We start from the raw sequence: 15,115 nt of genomic DNA, 5'->3' as shown, positions 1-15,115 counted from the left end.
TGAAGCAGGTCTCAACACTTTGATCTGTTTGAATAGTTTTGGGTAGTTCTGTTGCAGGAATGTCATCCTTTCTTCTCCATGGTCCTGGCATTTACTGTTCACTTATACACATTTCATGGTCCCATGTTGCTGTGTAGCCCTAGTTTATTGTCTTTCTTGTGGTGGAATTTGAATTCTGCATAAAAGGCAATCCGTAATTCTGCCTGGTACTGCAAAAGTAATAGAAATGACAGCAAAATGTACTATTCTGGGAGTTTGCAAAGAATATTTAATCTGAGTTTTGCCATTGGCAGATAAAAAGCTGGTGTCATAAGCCCTTAGCAAATGTTTGAGATGTTTCAATTGCTGAAATCAGTTTGAAATCAGGGTAAAATATCATATTTTAACTATCCCTACAAGAAATAATTTAATAATTAATTGATAAAGAATTAGGGTTACATGTTTGGTTTTGAAGATAATTTTTTTCAAGTCAACTAGAATTTAGACTTGCCTTGTGTACCTAACAGTGCAATGATATAACTTCTGCAGTGTTTCTTTCTTATACTTTCTAGTATAAATTTTTTTTTAACTTAAGCTGAGATTTTTCTTAAATGTAAGAGAAGGTAAATATGAGCATTTTGATAGAGGTGAGAGTGTAATACATACTAATCCCCAAAAGTCAAATGTGATTTTCTCCTCTCCCTTGAAGTGGTGAGACAGCTTTCAAAAATATGACTATTCCTTATGGATGGGCAAAAAGACCAATGCTCCAACGAATTGGTAAAATGCACCCTGACATTCCCATTTCGGTGATCTATGGCGCCCGATCCTGCATAGATGGCAATTCTGGCACCAGTATCCAGTCATTACGACCACATTCATATGTGAAGACGATAGTAAGTGCATGGCTTGATTTTTGTTTTCAGTTTTCGGTGAAGTCTTTTTGTTATCTTTGCCTTGACTGAGGTTTCACATCATCCCTGTGATTTCACATCTGAGCTTTACCTGCAGCTTCAGTCAGAACCCTCATATTACGTGTGATAGTGGTAGGGTTGACCTTAATACATCTTCATGTCCAAACAGCGACCACCTCTCTTAGGGGTCATTCCTGTTCCTAGAGCCACAGCATTTTGGAGTTAGGAGAGATCAAAAGAGGTACTGGCCCAATAGCACCTCAGCTGACTCCAGCCTCACAAGGCAGCACATTCTTATTGTCTTCAGCTTTTTTGTTAGACCTATCATTTGTGGTCAATTTAGACATAATGATTTTTGCATGTTAAATTTTTTTTTTAAATAGGGTAGATTTTTCTGTTTATTCTCAGAGCCTTTATTTGATGGAAATACATAGTAGTTACTACAGTTCAGTGTTGCTTATTTCTTTTCCTTGTGTTTTATTTAAATATAGATTTCAGTTTTATGATAGGTCTTGTTTTGATCATTATATTTTATTAAATACTTGTACTCATTGACTACCTGAATGCTTTTCCTTCCACAGGCCATTCTTGGGGCAGGACATTATGTGTATGCAGATCAACCAGAGGAGTTCAACCAAAAAGTAAAGGAGATCTGTGACAGTGTGGACTGAGCACACTGAGGGGGAAGCATGGTGACTTATGCGATTCCTCAGCAATAATTTATTGTCTCCAATGAAGAGTAAAGAATACAGCACAAGAACCAGGAAATCTTCTTTACTGTACTTGATACATGTTTTCTTTTTGAAATTGTTTGCAAATTTTAAATAGTTAGTGCCTTCTAGAAAAACAGGTGTCCTTTCTCCTACACAAAATTTAAATTTACAGTATCTCTCAACCTAATAGCTTTAAATAAAAGGTATTTGTCTGTCAGATATTACTGAAAAATTGTAGTTTTTCAACTGGAAAATTTTTAAATTTCTATCTAATTTTACTATTTGGGTACATTTTATATTGCAATCTATATTGCCAATTTAAAGAAGTGATTTCTGGGTCTGTTATATAGTTTATTTCCTTTGTATGCATATTTTGTCTAATAACTGATAGAGCTAATCCAGATTTATCGCATTTTTATTTAAAAATTTGTCAGTTGTTTAGAACTCTTTACTTTGTTTTTGAAATGGAGCAACAATACAGGTTTTAAGTTAGAAGAAGGGGAGTTGGTCATTAGCATTAATTTTGTTTTTCTTTCCTCTGTCCTATATTTAAGACTGCAGAAGCCATGGATCAATATTTTAAATGTGATCCCTGACATACAGTCTGCAACAGCACAACTCCTTGGAACTTTCTATGTGTGATATAACTCTACATATCTAATCAAGTGATTTTGAATACTTCAGTGATTCAAATACTGAGAAGCCTTAACTAAAAGTCTTTTCTTTTTTCCCTATTAACACTATTCTATTCCATGAACCAGGATGTAGCAAACCAGATTTCCTCACTGAGGAAGTTTTAAGACTGTTACCTTCCAGTAAGCCAAGCCATATCATGTTTTCATTAATATCTAACTCATGTAGATGGGGGCTAAAGATGGATTTTGTTATTACCACTGAAATATAAAAACAGGTGCTGAGGGTGCACAGGTGGTTCAGTGGTAGAATGCTCACCTTCCATATGTGAGACCTGGGTTCGATTCCCGGACTGTGCACCCATTAAAAGAAAAAAGGATGCTACTGTTACATCTCATGGCACCAGAGATGAGCTGGCATTTGTATTTATTTTTAAAGAGTTTTGTGTTGATTAAATCATTTACATACTTGAAGTTATATTACAAAAATTGTATCACTTGAGTGAATTATTTGACAATAACTACTATCAAGTACAGCACTTTCTCACAGTTTTAAAATGAGGAAAACTTTGAAACTGTGAAAATAAACTCCATATGGTAAATTGCTGCTGAGAAGACCCTCCACAAAATAAAATTTAATAGGATTGTCAGCAGCAAGGCATCTTTGCCTTATGTATTGCTTAACGTTACTTGTCTAGAAGAAAGACAGTAATGTGAATAAAAATAGTGAACTAGGAGCAAATGATAATTTAATGATTTGGCTGTTGTATTTTGAAATGGTTAATTAGGAAATTTGTAGTTGTTGGGAAACATAAGCTTCTCTTACCTTTGATTAGCTGCCAGAAAGAACTAATATTCTATTTTCCACATTATCTCTCTTATACAAGAAAAGGTAATTATACTGAAACACAAACAGACTTCCTAATGAACAATTTGTTTCGCTTGTCAGTTTATTTAGGTTAGTTCAGAAAGGTAACATGAAAGCCAAGATGTGTTGTCAGATTTCTCTACCCTAAGAACTAAAATAACCATTACTTCTCAGTCTGTTTGCTGACCAGATTCAAGGCTATAAGCAGCACAAATAATTTGGGTAATATTTTTGTATTTTTATTTGACATAGTCTCTAGTTTCCTGTAATAATACTTTGCTGGGCAGGAAGTTCTCTGCATAGGAAACTTGGTCCCAGACCATGGAGGGAAGTTACTTGATTCACTGAGTAAATGAAGTTTCTGGATGCAGATGCATTTTCAGAATGAAAATGTACCCAAATGTAAAGTGGAACTTATTTTCTTAGCAACTGAATTTGCTTTATTTGAAAAGTACCTTAACTCTTTTTAAAAAGTTTAATTTTACTGTGGGACATAGGATATGCAATTTGGGGAAGATGGAGTAAACAGATAAGGTCACAATCTTCTAAATCCTGAAAATACAATGGGTGCTAAACATTTTCTTAAAAAAAAAATCTCTTAACAGTATTTGATCTTTACTAAATTATACACAGTGTACTTTATTATACAGAATAAACTTTACTGTGATAGCCATAACAAGACTGCTTTATATTTTATTGAGTCTTTAGTGTGGGCTTGTCTGTTTGTAATAGTTATTATAGGACCGTGAGTCCAGTGAGTATTCCATAAATATCTGTTTGGCATTTTGGCATTCTGAGGGAATGCTATGTCCTCTATACCTGGCTTTACCTGTTCCCATTCATTCTCTAGACACCACTTGCTTAATGATTTCTGTTTTATTCCTTATTCTAAAATCAGTTTTCAAGAAAAGTTTGCCTGTGGTTGGTTTCAGAATATTATTTAGTAAATATTTTGAAAAGTCTCCATGTATGTTTTTTATGTTTGAAAGGGGTATACCAGATCCTGATAAAACAAGAAGTTTTTTTTTCTTGTATTGAGATCATTAGGAAGAATAAACAAGAATAGTCAGAAGAACCCTGAGAAAGAACAGTGGGGAAGGAGGACTAAACTTTACTAGAAAGATCATGTTAAATAACCTGCTAAATCCAGAATGTACAAAATTCCAAAGGGCAAATGATCCGGTTTCTTCAACAAGTTGAGAGTGTAAAATTAAGGTGGTGGTGGTGGTACTAAAGACTGGAGAGTCTTTAGGAACTTAGGATCTGAACAAAACTAACTTAAAAGGCATTTTTTATACAACTGGAGAAAGTGGAAAATGATTAAGTATTAGATGATATTAAGAAATTATTAATTTTGTTGGTGAAATATCAGTATAGTGACCATGTTTGCTGTTTGTAAGCCTTTATCAGTTAGAAATATACTGAAGTAGTCATCATTGATATTGTAACTGAATTTGCTTGAAAACATTCAAGTAAAAGAAAAAAAAGGCAGAGCAGGAAATAGATGCATGTAAGCAGCAGAATTTTATGATAGAATGGGGTAATGGATACATAGGTGTTTATGTAGGAGTTCACCGTTCTACGACTCTACTTTTAGGCATGTTGGAAATTCCATAATAGGAATTTAAAGAATGAAAGGAACTAGGGGGTAGTGCAAGGGTAGTTCAGTGGTAGAATTCTCACCTGCCATGCTTTAGACCCAGGTTTGATTCCCAGACCATGCACCTCCCGCCCCGCAAAAAAAAAAAAAAAATAGGAAGAGTGATTGGAAACTGCCAGTATAAACAACTTTCTTTAGGAGTTTCTCTATAAAGAAGACAAATAGTTGGAGGAGGAAGCAGGGTTAAGAGATATTTTGTTAATTTGAAATGGAAGAAATAGCCTCATATTTGTAAGCCAATGAATAACTCAGCAGAGAGGGGGAGCATTCAACAAAATGTGTAACATTTTGCTGGTACATTGTTTCTGAAGCAGCTGCCTTCTTTGGGAGTGTATTACTCACATTTCTGGTTGGAGCCATGTTGGTTTATGTAATCTAATAATTCAAGTGCCTATTTTTTTTACCAAGCCAACAAAGGTAAAATGGTTAAATTCTTAGAAAATCCCAGATTCTTTTAAACAAATCAGGAAAATTAACAGGTTCTAATAACTTCAGATGAGATGGTACAGTAAAGAGCCCCAATATTCGGCATTACTCAAAACCCCTGGGCACCATCTATAAGAGTCTGGAACTCAGCAAAAGCTTGAGGGGTGAGACATTTTACAACTGCTATATTTTTTATGTAAACTATTCAGGGTTCTCTAAAGCTAACCCAGAAGTAACCTTAAAATGAGTCTCCTGATCGACTTCCTCCACATGTTCACTCTCTACTGCTGATAAAGAATAAATTTGAAAATAATGAACTGACATTAATAAGGGATTTATTTACTACTCAGAAACTGAGGAAGTGGGGTCTGGTATTCTGAGAATCCCAGTCCTGTGACCTGTGAATTGTTGCTCTGACTAGTTCATTCATCTATGGCCTGATAGGAAAGAGGCCGACCATTAAGTCAGTCAGGTGTCACACACATACCTAGTGAGCAACCTCCAGGATTGGAGACACAGCTGAGGACTAAGAAGAAGGAAGGACTAAACATCCACAACATGTCACCAAACCTTGCGCATAAAACCCATGCACTTCCTGGTTGGAGGAACGACTCAGAGATGCTCCCTCAGCATTTGAGTAGCTGGCATTCTTGCTGTACTTCCAAATTGCTCTTTTTGCTCTTCTGGGTGAGGGTTACCTGGTTCCTAGCATGTTTGGTGGGAGAGAAACGAAACAGCAAGGAATAGGACAATTCATTTTAAAATAGCCTTCAGCTTTTAAAGTTTTTATATCAACTCCAACTATAATGGCCTGGACTGGAGCTCTCAAGAGATCCACTCTTATGGAAAAACAGGAGGTTTCCTCCTTGATAATGACTGAAGTTAAAGGGATACACAACAGCAGCAACTCATGAGGAGGTTGGCAAAGAATATGTGATTGGGAACCTGGTATGTCTGAGGAATGGAGAGGTCATTTCAAATGATTAGAGGAAATGGCATCTTGTGGAGGAAGACAAAAACAGATCAGAATGTTAAAGCACTGTACTTTTACAAAAGATGCCACAGATACCTTATTTCATCCTTATTGCCTGTTTTGTGTACCATACAAGATTTTGGATTTCATCCTAAGGGCAACATACAGATGTGGGAGTATATAGGGGAAGAGTAGGCCATGAGTCCAGATACATTTGAAAGGTGCCACCAAAAACCATCTCCATACTATAAAGGAGGAAAAGGAAGCCCAGAGAGGTAAAGTGGCTTGTCCAAGATTACAGAGCTAATGAGTGGTCAGCCAAGACATTGAAACCAAAATAGTTTTATCCTCTTTAGAATACTTTTCATTTGGACTACCTCTACATATTGTTGCCAGACATAAATAATAATGTAAAGTTGTGCTACCATGTGTTAGAGTGAGCAGGATATTTGCAGAAAATCGAATATGACAAAGGTAGATAACACCGCATGGTGTCTAGACAAGGCAGAATTTGAAATGTTTAGAATGATTACAAGCTTGTAATCATTCTATGATAAAAGGTGCCCCAAAACATGTAAAAGTATAGGCCACCACCATGTGCAATGCTGAGAGAATCTAGTCAAGAAAATGAGTACAGTGTGGACTCTTTCCTGATGGGCCCTAAGACATTTGGGAGCAAATTTCTGCCTATTGTTCCTTTGAGTACTTTTGTTAACTATAGTGTAAGGTAAACATACTGTATTTATTGTGGTGCAAAGGGAGAGAGATTGCATCTAGCCTGCATCTGACCTTGGGGAATCAGGGAAGCTGAAGCAAAAAGTGACCTCTGAGTTAAGAAGCCTGTGTTTACATTTTAGTTGTCTTTTGTGAAAACCAACGTTGATGGAACACCTACTACGTGCTATGAACTTGGCAATATTGTTTTATTTAATCCTCATAACAACACTCTGAGGAAGGTATTATTTCACAGAAAAGGAAACCAAGGTTCAGAGAGTTAACTTGTTGCAACAAATGCTGTTACTGGGCCTTGCTGGGCCAGTTCCCTCAGGTGCCAGTGGCTGGTGGTTCATGCCCATTTTCTCTAAAAGACTGTTCTTGACTAGAGATGTCATCTGCAAGGCAAAGTTAAGAAAACCTCCAGGCTGCCAAAGAGAGAGAAAATATAAAATACATGCTGACATGGTTTCCTGGATTTATCTTCCGTCTAATAGACATTCCAGAAAGACTTCAAAAAAAAAAAGATCAATGGAAAATAGAAAATAATACATTCTTTAAAGGAAATTTCATTGAGGTGCCCCCAGGTACTGAGCAACAATAATGGAGAAAAGTCACATATAGACATCACTTAGTGAAATTCCAACCTCTTAAGGATAAAGAGAACAGTGTACAATTTTTCAGGAAGAGACATACAAATGATGTTTCAACAATTGGTCTGGCACCTGATTACTCGTCTTCAAAATAAGAGGTATCTACAGAGTTTTGAAGGAAAATGATTTTGAACATAGAATCCTACATCCAGCTGACTATCATTAAGAGTAAGAGCAAAAATAACAGTGTTCTTGAATATGCCAAACCCAGACAAGACTGGAGACATAATTTGTGCAAAATAAAAATATGGTGCCCCTTGTTCAAAAGTCATTAAGAATTTTGTGGCTGTTATAGCAGAGCATTAAAATAAGTGTGGGGCCTTTCTGAGTACAGGGTCCTATTCAACCACACCGGTTGCATACCCATGGACTTAGCTCTGAACAAGGAAAGCTCAACGTGTATGAACTCTTTTTGGAAAAAAAATGTTTTCTATCAAAATGAATATAATTCAAAAAAGAAATGAACAAAAAATTACTAATAAGAAAAAACAAAACAAAAAAACCAAATACCCCCCCAATAAAACTTATGAAAAAGTATTGTTTAACTATAATGTTCTCCATAAAGCTTAATGTAGTGATTTTTTAAAATACTAGTAAAAAGTAGAAGAAAATTATTTTTAAAAATCATGCATTTTAACTGCAGATGATTTCAACAAAATAAAATGAATGATGGGAAAGAGAAGTAAAAATACACTAAATGACCTAGCAGTTTCAGGGAAGGGGATGTTTTAGATGCTGATTGATTTTTCCCTTCATTGGAAAAAATATAGTATTAAAATTTATTTTAAATGTTTTAAGTTACGTACCAGATGAATATACAATTTCAAACTTCAAAGCCATTAGAAAGGAAGAAAGAAAAATAGGTATGAAAAATAAAACAAAATGTTTAAAAATCATAAATGGAAAACAAATAAAATGAAAACATGTAGTTAAAATATATCAATTATAACAGCATATATAAATGGATTAAATCCTTCTGTGCTAGGCAGAATAGTAGCCCCACAAAGATTTCCAGTCCTAATCCTGGAACCTGTGAAAATTTTATGTTATATGGCAAAGGGAAATTAAGTTAGAAAGAATTGAAGTTCTCAATCAGTTGTCCTTGAAACAGGGAAATTATCCTGGTGGGCCCGAAGTAATCACAGGGTCCTTGGACATCAAAGAGGGAGGGGGTCAGAGTCAGAGTGATGTCATATGAGACAGACTTGACAGGCTATTGCTGGATTTGAAAATGAAGGAAGAGGCCATGGAATGAGCCCAGCCTCTAGAAGCTATAAAAGGCAAGAAAAATGGGTTCTCCTCTAGAACTTCCAGAAAGAAGCATAGCCCTGTCAGTACCTTAATTTTAGCCCAGTGAGGACCATTTTGGACTTCTGACCTCTCATAATTGTAAGATAATAAATTTGTATCATTTTAAGCCATGGAGTTTGTGGTAATTTGTTATAGCAGTGATAGGAAACTACTACACACTCAGAAAGGCAGACTCTCTTCCTAATATCAAAACCAAGCTAAAGCAAATAAAAATCTTAAAACTTAAATGCAGCTATATACATTTATAAAAGGAAAAAAAACTAAACTAATTGTAAAGGGTTATTTATTCCTTCAAAAGTATGAACTGTGCATTCAGTATGTGCCAGGCACTAAAAAAAAAAAAAAAAAAAAACCGAACAATTACCCTCCTTGTCTACATGGCACTTAAAGTCAAAAAGTGCTTAACTTGGAGATCAGTAAAGTAATTACCATTCATGGTAATTACCATGAAGCTGCAAGCATGGGGTCTTTTCTGAAAGCTTGGCTGGGAAAGTACCTGTCCTCCAAGCTCACATCGTTGGTGGTGAGATTCAGTTGCTTCCAGCCTATAGCAAGAAAGCCTCAGTTCCTAGCTAGCTATTGGCTGCAAGCTGCCTTCAGTTCCTTGCTGCAGGAACTTCCTGAGCCTGATTGTTGGCTTCATCAAAGCATGTAAGCCAAAATGGCAATAGAGAATCTGCTGGCAAGACAGAATGTATGTAACATCATCACAGAGGTGTTAACCCTCCCCTTTGTTGTCTTTTGTTGGTTAGAAGAAATACACAGGTCCTACCATACTCAGAGGTGATTACACAGGGGCAGGACTGTGAAGAGGCAGAGATATTTGTGGGCCATCTTCGAACCCTTGCCACATATGCGTTTACAACAGTCTTCAGATATGGGAGACAAGGGTTGCACTTGCTTTAAGTAAAACCCCGCCTGCCGTCCATTTCTGAGAGAGTAACCATTATGCTTTGCTAATTCTTGCTTGCCAATAAGTATCAGTAACTGATTTCAATATTGTCATCACATAATCAATATTTGTTGAATGACTATATCAATTTCCTGCAAATGAGAACAGTTTTGAAAACCAGAGTTTGGCACCATTAACGAGTTATTTTTAATTTGTATTATAAAGCTGATTTGGCAGCATTGCATATTAAAAGGCCACCATTTTGAGCCATGCATGATTAAAAAAAAAAAAAGCTTAAACATTCCAGAACAGCATTTTCCACAGGAGCCCCTTGTGCTTGCCTTGCACATCTCGACCGTTGTCATAGTCTCACACAGCCATTTACATTTGGGTCACGTTTCGTCTTGAAGAAACTCAAGCAAATACAGTACTTCCTTCTAAATGTCCTTTACTCAAGGGGAAAAGCTATTTTTGAGTGCATAGATGCTTTTCCATAAACATAGTGGCATAAATTTTAAAACACTGTGTGCAAATGGGTAGTGACTGCATTATGCTAACCTCCTCAGTTGATGTCTTTAAGATGACCTTATTGAAGAATGATTCATTCATATTGTTGCCACTTTTTCTTGACACAAGAACCAGGCCAATATTTGTTCTGCAAAGCCACGACTGAGAGTCAGGAAGTAGAGGTTCTTATCCCAGCTCTACCACAAATAAGCTGAATGGCCTTGGCAAGTCTTCCTCTCTTTCTGCACATTCTAGTCTGTGGAAAGATGGATTTGGAGGAATAACATCTCTAATGTATGGAGGCTCTCAGGGGTGACCATGAAGATGTGCTGTAGTGGACACTGTGAGGCCCCACTGGAAGCCTCTTTACTGGGCTGATGCGACCATCCCCAACTGTTGGGAAAGAGACCACCAATTGCTCTTCTGCCTCCTTCCCTGGAGAATTGCCCTTGGTGCCTGGGAGGTTACACCCCTGTACCCAAAGTCTGATGGACAAGGGGGTACAAAAGCTGGCCACCTTGGCTTAATGTGGGACCAACTCTGGTGCATTTCAGCCAAAACCACAGCCTAGCTTAGCTCTTTCCCTCACTCCGCCCTGCTTCCCTCTCACCCCCTTTCCCGAGTGACCCCCTAATCAAATGCACAGGAATTCCTGTCACAGTCTCTACTTGTAGGGATTCTGCTCTAAGAAGAGTACCTTAGAGGGGAGGCCTCATGGACTTGGGATTTCCTGAATTTTCCTGAGGGAATAAGTCATTGTGAAAATGAATGCTGAGGTATAGAAAAAGAGAAAGAGCCTTTGGGTAAAGTACTAGGTATAGTTAAATAAATATATGGCTTCCCCTTTATATCAAATTTAGTTTACATTTGAGGTGATCTTGGAACCTCTAAGTAGAGACATCTGATCATGCCTGGCTCAGAGTGGGTATCCAATAAAACATTATTGAATTAGGGTAGGCCACAGTGGCTCAGCAGGCAAGAATGCTTACCTGCCATGCCAGAGGACCCAGGTTTGATTCCCGGTGCCTGCCCACATTAAAAAAAAAAAATTGGATTAAAGAAAATTGAAATTTTAAAAAGAGACCTGGGATTCTTGCACAAGTCTTCAGTTATTTGGGGCCACAAAGGAAAGAGGAGATAGAATCCAAAAGGAAAATCTGGTTTCTCCTGGGCTCATGGGCTCACTCTGTACCAGCCCCGAAGAGAGCTTGATGGATATCAGGACCAGCAGAAGGAAATGATTTGGGATTTAGTCAGAGCAGGTGTGTCCAGACTGCAGCTGTTGATCTTTGGGAGGCATCCTTGGTAGGTTCTGACCTCTTGCTTCTATACCACTAGCCACCCCCACCATACTTGTAAGTTTGATGGAGTAGGCAACTCCATGCCCTCAGCAGTTCTCCCCAGTCCAGCCTCTGCCTTTTCAGTGTTTGGGGGAAATGAGAGCTGGTGCTGGTGTCCTTGGGCCCATAGAAGCAGGGCAGGGCCTCATTTATTTGGGAACTGGCGTGCTGGGATTCATGGTTTAATAATGAAACACTCTGGCCACCCTCCTCTTGCTGATCCCAGACTTAGCCTTCTCTGTGGTTTTCCTGTTTCCTCCCACCTGACCTTTAGTTGTTTGTGCCTCTTTATGCCCTCACCACTGAATGGTTAGGGAATTCTGGATAGGAGGAGTTCATCATGGAGTTTTCAGAACAAGTGATGGGAACCATAGCAAGGAGTTAAGATGCCAGGCCAAAGGACAGACATCCCTTCCCCACCTCAGCCCTGGATCTGCTCTGGACTTGAGTTTCATTCCAGGCCATTGCTGTGGCAGATCAGGAACCTTCTCCACCCTCCCTGACTCTCCCCGACTCTCCCCTTAGCGAGAGGCCTCTGCTGGGTCATGTTCCACGAGTCCCTGTGGGCAGTGGGCAGTGTGCAGTTGGCCATCCCCTGAAGAACGGTGACGTGGGCTGAGGGAGGCAGGTCCTAGAGCTGGGGGATACAGCCCCCAGCGTGCTCACCCCGCTAGAGGTGCAAGGGTTTTCCAGCATGAGATTCAGTGTTCTCAACTACAGTCTTCTGACCCTAAACCAAGGCCTTGGGGAGGCTCTTATGACACCAAACGTCTGTCAGAGATGCCCTGCTCACCTGGTGTGCATCCTCACACGGTGTGAGGTGGTTTTTTCAGGAGAGTTTGACTGTGGGTTGGACAGTAGGCAAGGGCAAAGGAAGGAGACAATGAAAGGAGACTAAGATAACTAGTACTGAGGGAGGTGACAACTTCACGCCACACACATTCTTGTGACCATCTTGTGACTCTGTCAACAACCTTGGGAGTGAGAAATCACTTCTCAGACCTCCGTTTCCTTACATGTCAAACAACTGGGAGAAGGTCTCATGGGTTGTTTCAGTGATCCTCACAGCAAGCTCTTGAGGTATGTACTATTACCATCTCCATGAGGCTACAAAAACAAGGTAAGATCAGTGCTTATGGACAAATCCAAGCATATCTGACCTCTCTGTTGATTTCAGAGCATTTGAGGGGTCCAGCAGAGTAGGAAGCCTTAGGCTCTGCCATAGTTGGAGTATTGTACAGTTGAATGGCAGCATAAAGGTGCTGGATGCCTGTTTAGAGCAGGGATCAGCACTCTTCTTCTCTGAAGGGCCAGATAGTCAGTATTTTAAGTATTGTGGGCCATGTGGCCTCTGCCTCAATACTCAACTCTGCAATTCTAGTGCAAAAGCAGCCACAGACAATGTATAAATGAATGGATATGGCTGAGTGCCAATGAAACTTTATTTACAAAAAACAGGCTGCTAGCCCATAGGCTGTAGTTTGTTGACCCCTCATTTAGAATCACACAACATAGATTAGGAGGGGTCAGGTTAAAGAAGTGGAAGGATGAGTAAGTACAAATGACTCCTTCCTGGAGTCCTGCAGTGCACAGACTGCACAACCATCCATGGGACTCCTAAGGGTAAGAGGAAAAGCAAGCAGACCTTACACTCCAGACTTCAGATGGGAGTGTCTAGGTGATAAGGGCCTGGACAGAACCTCGTACCTTGCTGGGGTGGGAGTGACAGATTGTGAAAGAGGGATGTAAGAGGGCCATTTACCTGCCCAAAGGTAATGCACTCATAGGAAAATCAGGTTCTCAGTGTTGTATCAGAAGCATGCAAGACCATGTGATGTCCTGTTTTCCATCAGGTGAGGAAGACAGACTCTACCTGGTGACCTGGCAGGTGGAATTTGGCTGTCTTTCATTGTGGAGCTTGTCCAGCTCTGCTCCACCATGGAAGCAGGGTGTGGCAGGTCCTGCATTACAGAATGAAACTCTCCTGAGGCAGAAGTAGACATCTAAGAATGGACTAGGAATGTCAAAGTTCTTACTTCCTTAGAAATTCCTTCCTGGGTTCCCAGAGCAGCCAGGTGCACAGCTTAGCAGTGAAACTGGGTTGACCTTTGGCCACTCTCAGCTCAGCTGTTCCAACAGTTAAAGAGCAGAACAAAGTTCAGGGACACATTGAACAGGTTAGGGAAACAAATCCTTGAGTGGAGTTAAAAAAAAAAAAAAAGCAGGAAAGGAAAGTGACTAAGAGTTGCCCTACTGTTGTTGTTTTTTTAAAGATGCTGGTGAAAATTCAAAGGACTAATGTCATGCTACTCTCAAGGGCAAAGGATCATTTGTTTCTAATTGCACATATTCCTACTTCTATCAGCAAAGACATAAAATAAATACAGAAGCAGAAAGGAAAGTGAATTAAAACTTTAAATGGAAGAATAAGTAAACACACTGAAATATGAAATGAATATGATGATTGATCAAGAAGTGTGCAACCCATTTTCTAGTAGTCAATATTGAAGACATAAAAAATCAAAAAAAAAAAAAAAAAAGTAAAATAAGGGCAGGCCACAGTGGCTCAGTGGTAGAGTTCTCACTTGCCATGCAGGAGACCTGGGTTCGAATTCCGGTGGCTGCCCATGCAAAAAAATAAAATAAAACAAGAATTATATAACTACAAATATACTTTTAAACATATTTAAAATGAAAATTGCTGGTAAGGGAAATAGGAGGTTGGATCTAGAATATCACTCAGGTTGAGAGTTAAAAAAAATAAGTTTGGGAATTTACAAAGTTTGGTAGAATTCTCCAGTGAAATCATCTGGGCCTGAAAACTTCTATTTTGCAGCTTTTAATTACAAATTCAACTTCTTTAATGGTTGAATAATCCTGTAACTATTAAAGAAAATGAATGCAGAATTTAAAAGCTCCTGAAAAATAAATCGCTTTCAGTTTCATCTCTGGCATGTAAAGAGCTTGGAAGTCATCACTCCCACCTTTAATGAATAAAAAAGATGGACAAACTGAATGTCAATGATTTTCTTGGATCCATTAAGGAAGTGGGGTCACAGAGCAAAGTGCCATACTGAAACCTGGAGAGACAGGCAAATCCAGAGTTACAGTCAAGATGTACTTGTTGCAGAAGCTGGAGAAGCTATAAACTGGTAGTGACACTTAACTGGTGATTTGATGAATTGCTAGAGGTCAAGTGTGGACAAATGTGAAAGTGAGAAACTCCCAGAGTCCCCATACTTCTGTGGGTTCTGCCTCTAGGGACCCTACATGGTTCTCATAGTGAAGAACCAAGAAAGATCCCCTGATGGCTCTGGCAGGGAGAGGGAAAAGAAGCCATTATGAAATGCATCCAGAGCGTTGTTCATAACAGGGATCTACTCTCCTAGGGAAAGAACTTTACCATAGCCTTATACCACCTGGGGGCAGGGCATTACCCCCAACTCGAGCATGCACCAGCCTTTCTGTCTCCCTGCGGGGAATGGAAGAGCTAAAACATTCTTGTGAAAGCGACCTGGCCCACTAAAAGACTG

At 39.0% G+C, this 15,115-nt stretch overlaps 1 protein-coding gene across 5 annotated transcripts in view; it reads left to right on the top strand.

Moving 5' to 3' along the window:
- The window catches only part of ABHD5 (abhydrolase domain containing 5, lysophosphatidic acid acyltransferase), a 36,154-nt gene extending 32,369 nt beyond the window's left edge, over positions 1-3,785 (top strand). For 4 of the 5 annotated variants that reach the window (XM_077129629.1, XM_077129628.1, XM_077129626.1 and 1 more), the window contains exons 6-7: positions 689-875; positions 1,475-3,785. In XM_077129629.1, coding sequence (XP_076985744.1) covers positions 689-875; positions 1,475-1,564 — 277 coding nt within the window. In that variant the 3' untranslated portion in view covers positions 1,565-3,785. The remainder of the gene's footprint in view (positions 1-688; positions 876-1,474) is intronic. The other variant, XM_077129630.1, reaches the window with a different exon arrangement.
- Positions 3,786-15,115: the final 11,330 nt, after the last annotated feature.

Source organism: Tamandua tetradactyla, chromosome 15, assembly GCF_023851605.1.
Source record: "Tamandua tetradactyla isolate mTamTet1 chromosome 15, mTamTet1.pri, whole genome shotgun sequence".
Lineage (NCBI taxonomy): Eukaryota > Metazoa > Chordata > Mammalia > Pilosa > Myrmecophagidae > Tamandua > Tamandua tetradactyla.
This window is presented reverse-complemented; position numbering and strand designations above follow the sequence as displayed.